General features: G+C 41.5%; 1 protein-coding gene and 1 long non-coding RNA gene across 2 annotated transcripts; both read right to left on the reverse strand.

Annotated features, from left to right (window-relative positions):
• Nucleotides 1–1786: 1786 nt before the first annotated feature.
• On the reverse strand, nt 1787–4707 carry LOC124209961. The gene is made up of 6 exons (XM_046608212.1): nt 4565–4707; nt 3345–4257; nt 2774–3231; nt 2085–2618; nt 1897–2027; nt 1787–1836 (listed from the first exon to the last, which is right to left on the reverse strand). Exons 1-6 carry the CDS (start codon nt 4705–4707, stop codon nt 1787–1789), a joined length of 2229 nt encoding a protein of 742 aa, XP_046464168.1.
• A 229-nt stretch (nt 4708–4936) lies between these two features.
• LOC124209041 lies at nt 4937–5331 on the reverse strand. The gene is made up of 3 exons (XR_006880749.1): nt 5276–5331; nt 5130–5207; nt 4937–5071 (listed from the first exon to the last, which is right to left on the reverse strand). It is a non-coding gene; the product is annotated as an uncharacterized LOC124209041 (long non-coding RNA).
• Nucleotides 5332–5649: the final 318 nt, after the last annotated feature.

Below are 5649 nucleotides of genomic sequence, written 5' to 3' on the forward strand. Positions count from 1 at the left end.
TAACAACACCCTTTTTCTTTACAATAAACAAGCATACAGTCTCTGACTGATTTCGACTAGATTGTATTGTCAATTTGTCAGTACTTCGGCTTGTTGTTTTGAAAAAATTGCGACTAGTGACACCATCTACTGGCGGATAAAAATTGGATGCAGTTAGCCATTTATGCAAATTTTCATTAACGTTCACTTAACTCTATGTTTTTCACTCTTTGTTTTTCGCTCTGGACATTATTATTTCAAGTCTTTGTTTGAATATGTTGCTGTTGATTCTTTTTTTATTAGAACTTTCGTGTTAGTTGGTGTTTTAACTCAGCAATTTTGATGTTTAAGAAAAACAGGGATTTAGTTAAAAGAAATGTTGGATTAAAACGACTTTGAAATCCAATATATACTAAATTTTCCCCAACAACCTCGAACACTAACCTGTAAATCGACGGAGGAAGAAAAACGAATGTAACAATTCAAGTATTCAACGTGTTTCATTTGTAACAGTCACAAAATTTCAGATCTCTCGGCGTCGCGCACAGAAAAAGGTACAATAATTAAAAATACAACACGCGATTTCCGAGATCAGAAACAAAGTTTTTGGAGTTGATAACCCTTGGACAAACCGCACAGCGTTTTGTTTCTTTTCCTTGAAGGCGGACCATTTAGTAACAGAACTTGGCGCTGAGTTTGTGACACGTGACAAAATTAATAGATAACTCAAAAACGGCAATGCGCGCAAGAATTTTGTGTCTGGAAGAATTTGAGATGAGGGGGCGAACACAAGAATTCTCTAAATGAAACCAAATTTAATCAACGTCATCGCCAGATGTTCTTGCTCTTTGTTGTTCTGTATAATATTGGAAATCTTGGATGTAGTCCGGAAGCTTGCGTCTGATGTGTTTTTGAATGTAGCGGCGCTGTGAGAGCAGATCGGGCAAGGAAATGAAGGAACTACACGGCACTCGTAATGAAGGTGAGCAACTATTGAAAAATAAATAAAAAAACGATAATTACCTCTGATCAAAGAAACACTATTCTTGAAAACAAACCGGCGTTGTTCTTCCGTTTGTAACGCCGGCCACATCGAGGACAAGAAAAAAGTCTATCACCACCATCAGTATCTTTTAATATGACAGGTTCAGCTGCTCCTCCTTCCTCTTCTAAGATCAACCCAGTTGCAGTTGGTAAGATAAAAAAAAATTAACGACTTGATAAGATCTGCTCACATTGAGAGGAGTCGGACATGGGTGAGATCGCAATTAGTTTCAGACTCTCCAGCGCCGGTTTCTGAAACCCAAGTTTCATTACCCGTTTCTAATAATCAAACCAAATATTGAATTACAAAATAAATCAAAGAATGAATTGTATTTCACCCCACCCCATGAGCAATAGCCATTTCTCCATAAGAGCCGGAAGCAGAAATTCCGCTGAGACTATGCTGTGAATTCCCGGCGCTCTAGCATTCATCGTCTTCGTCCTACAGTGACAGAATATTATTTTTTAAAATAATAATTATAAAAAAATAATTATAAAAAATAAGGTAATTTTCTCTCAATTCTAATTACTTTCATTATTTTCTGTCAAGGTATAAATATTTGTATTTCATTTATCAAAACGTTCGTGTTCTTAAAACTGATCTCCTACCGAGTTCGTGCAACTGCTTGGCTGCACCTGAACTAACCTGAACGAATGAATTTCCGGTGGCGTGTTCATGTCGTCGTTCAAAAGTAGCAGAGTCATAATAATAATAATAATAATAATGTATTAAATTTTTATAGCGCCTTTTCCATAAACATGTTCAAAGGCGCTTTTCACGACGAGCACGGCTATCAATTTCATCTTTAAACGCTACAGTAATCAAATGTGTTTTAAGTCATGAAAAAAACTGGGCAAGGGAAGTTGCATTACGGACAGTCGATGGAAGGGAATTCCAAAGCTTAGGGGCATAAACTGTAAAGGATCGAGAACCATATGTCTTTGTGCGGGGTTTAGCAGTTATAAGTCTATCACACGCCAGACGAGCAATCTTATAGTCAATTCTAAAAACAATGGGGAGCCAATGCAGATCAAAGAGAATGGGGTGGATTGAGTCAAACTTCTTGGCATCATGAAGTAGACGAGCAGCAGCATTTTGGACACGTTGAAGGCGATCCAATGAAACCCTCGATAGGCCAGCAAGAAGAGAATTCCAGTAGTCTAGCCTGGAGATGACAAAAGCATGGATCAGTTGAGTAAGGGCTGCTTTAGAGAGGAACTTCTTCAGCTGGGAAATTCTTCTTAGGTGGAAGAAAGCATTCTTGCAGATCAAGCGTATCTGGCCATCCATCGATAGATGGGAGTTAATTGTGACCCCAAGACTTCGGACAGATGACACAGGATTGGTTTTCTTATCGCCAACCTCCAGGGACAAATCAATTGGCTTTGCACCGCCGTATTTAGAAAACACCAACAGAACCTCCGTCTTCATATCGTTATATTTCATCCGATTAAGAGCACCCCACCTTTTCGTCTCTTCAATGCAGGCAGACAGGGAAGAGAATGCCTTGCGCTGTTCAGCTCCAGTAGGTGTTATCCGGAATCGAGTATATTTCTGATCATCGTCGGCATTCTGATGATCATCAATACCGTGCCTGGTAGATATGTCATGAATGGACTGGTGTACAAATTGTAGAGAACAGGTCCAAGAACAGAGCCTTGGGGGACACCAAAGGGGAGATAAACAGGAGAGGACGTATTACCAGACACACTAATTGATTGACAGCGACTAGACAGGTAGGACTGAAACCATGCAAGACTAAGACCATGAAAACCAAAACGGACAGCAAGGCGATCAATAAGAATATTGTGATCAACCAGATCAAAGGCCGCGCTTTGGTCAAGAAATGCCATCACAACACCAGTATCGTTTTCATCAACAGAGAGAAGGAGATCATTAAAAACTTTCAATAGCGCAGTCTCAGTGGAATGGTAAGGTCTGTAGGCCGATTGGACAGGGACAAGGAGGGACTCGGAGTCAGATTCTAAGTGTGCATACAGTTGTTTAACAACCACCCGCTCAATGAGCTTCGATAGAAATGAAAGATTAGAAACAGGTCGATAGTTGCTTAGGATTTCCGGGTCGATGTTTGGCTTCTTCAGCAGCGGAGTGACCAGGGCTAATTTCATGGTATCCGGAAACACACCCGATGACAGAGAAAGATTTACAATCTTAGTTATTGGGGCAACAAGGACGTCGACCAGGTTCTTTAAAAGATAAGTGGGAATAGGATCAAGGAGACTAGACTTCGTAGGACAGCAGATGTAACGTGTAACATGTAACGTGGATAGGAGAGTGATGTAACCTCATTAGTAGTTACTGGAGAGAACGATGAGAAAGTACGAGACGTCAAAGAATGCTCAGGTTCCAGGTCCGAGCCAGATAACACGAGACTAGACCAGATATCACGAACTTTAGTAAGAAAGAAGTCACCGAAGTTCTCAAGAAGGGAAAGCAGGTCATCATGTGACGGAAGTCGAAGAGATGGCTTCTTGAGGAGGAATGAATCGACAATCTTAAATAACGACTTCTTCCCAGTTTGCTCGACGATCTTGGAGTGGAGAAAATTCACTTTTGCGGTAGAGATGAGACTCCGCAGGTCAGCTAGAGCCTGAAGTAAGATCTCCTTATCAATCGCCAAACCGGAAAGTTTCCATCTTCGTTCTAACCACCTCACTTGCTTCCGCATGGAGTGGATGTCAGCATTATTCCATGGGTTGTCCGGACGGATGGTGAACATCCTTTTCTGAATAGGTGCGTGCTTGTTGAGAACCGCGGCTAATCCTTCGTTGTACCAATCTAGAAGAGTGGTTACGTCGTTAGTCTCCGCAGTGAAAAGTTGGAGATTGAGCAGATCAGTCACGAATAGATCCAGATCTAAGGATTTGAGGTCTCTGAATGTGACAGCTTTTTTCGGACGAACTGGACGACTAGCCACAGCAAACCAGTGGACGGCAGAGTGGTCAGTGAGTAAATCAGAGACATGACAGTCAAGGACTAGATTATCGACTGACCTCGACAATACTAGATCTAGAGTGTGGCCACCGTGATGAGTAGATTCACCGACATGCTGAGATAGGTCACACGATTCGACGGGGGAAAGAAACTTCTGACCGAATGCATTAGATTCAGAGTCCACATGAATATTAAAATCACCCACAATCAGTAACTTTGAAGGATGAGGCAGGAGAAGTTCAAGCAGGTCAGCGAAGTCAGTCAGGAATTGGTTTGGACTGAGAGATGGAGGTCAATAGATAACGACTAGCCACAATGTCACACCATTTACGCATACAGAGGCGTATAGGTATTCAAAAGAATCTGGACAGAAGTCAACGGAGAGAATACCGACACGGAGAGAGTCACGAAAAAACCAAGCCACTCAACCACCACGGCCACGAGATCTCGGGCAGTGAATAGCCGAGTAGCCAGATGGACAAACCTCTCGAAGTATGGTTTCACCGTTTTTTTTCATTAAGCCAGGTTTCAGTTACAGCCAGGACATTAAGACCGGTTACAGTTAGATGATGGGAAATGACATACTTGTTGCTGACGAGAGACCTGGCATTGACCAAGCCATAATATAGGAATTTCTTAGCAGCTCTGTTAATCTTCACCAATTTGCCTCCTCTAAGACCACGACGAGAAGGAAATACAGCCGGGATGCCCAGTGATCTTACAATCATCAATGATTTATCAGAAAGTCGTGTCGGACACAGAGAGGAAAGACGAAGAGAAAATAAGGTCTGCTTCGAATACCGCCGTAGGGTACTTTGGCAAAACATTGCACTGCACAATCACACTGACGATACAGGAGAGACACAAGCAAAGATCTGCCAAGAACAAAGTATTCAGCAAAAAAAGTAGTCAATAATGACAGTTAACACATCAAAAAACACATTCAAAAACAGAAACACTACTAGAATCATTGAAATTGTCGGGAGCTAAATTTGGTGCTGCCTCAGTGGGCGCGACTCAGCAGACGACGATATCATCTCTTGCGATTAGTACTCGTCTCTTCTTCATGAACTCCATCATTGCTAGCGCACCCTGTAATAAATAAGAAAATGATCGCCAAGTTTTAACATTGTTGAATTTTAAAATAAACCTCCTGGGCGATACGATATCCACAATCGATGCCTTTGTTTTCACTGCGCGCGAACATTTTAATTCCTGTATTGATGATCTAATATACCTATAAAAGTTATGAATTTGGAGATAAAATCCTCTAGAATTAAGATATTTCTTTCATACCGTTAATCGGTCTTCATTTGTTCTAGTCAAATCGCGAACCATTGGACTAGTGTAGTCTTTCCCTCTTTTCAGCGAGTCAACAGTAACTTAGGGTCCATTGCATCACTTGATCCGTAAAATTCTCTGGAAATAAATAAATGTAAGAAAGCCGATGCGAAACCAACACAACAATGAACGTTACTTGATACAATTCTTCGTCTTCGTCGAAAAACAGATAAGGGTCTTCCTTAAACCTTCGAATCTTTTGCCTCTTTCTGGCAGGTGAGGCTGGGGTAGAGGAGCGTTGTCTTTCGTCGATTCCACTTCTGTGCTTACCATAGCAGTGCTGCTAAGAGCTGCTACAACTGGTTTTCTTTCTTGTCTTCTTGGAAGAG

Source organism: Daphnia pulex, chromosome 12, assembly GCF_021134715.1.
Source record: "Daphnia pulex isolate KAP4 chromosome 12, ASM2113471v1".
Classification (NCBI taxonomy): Eukaryota; Metazoa; Arthropoda; class Branchiopoda; order Diplostraca; family Daphniidae; genus Daphnia; species Daphnia pulex.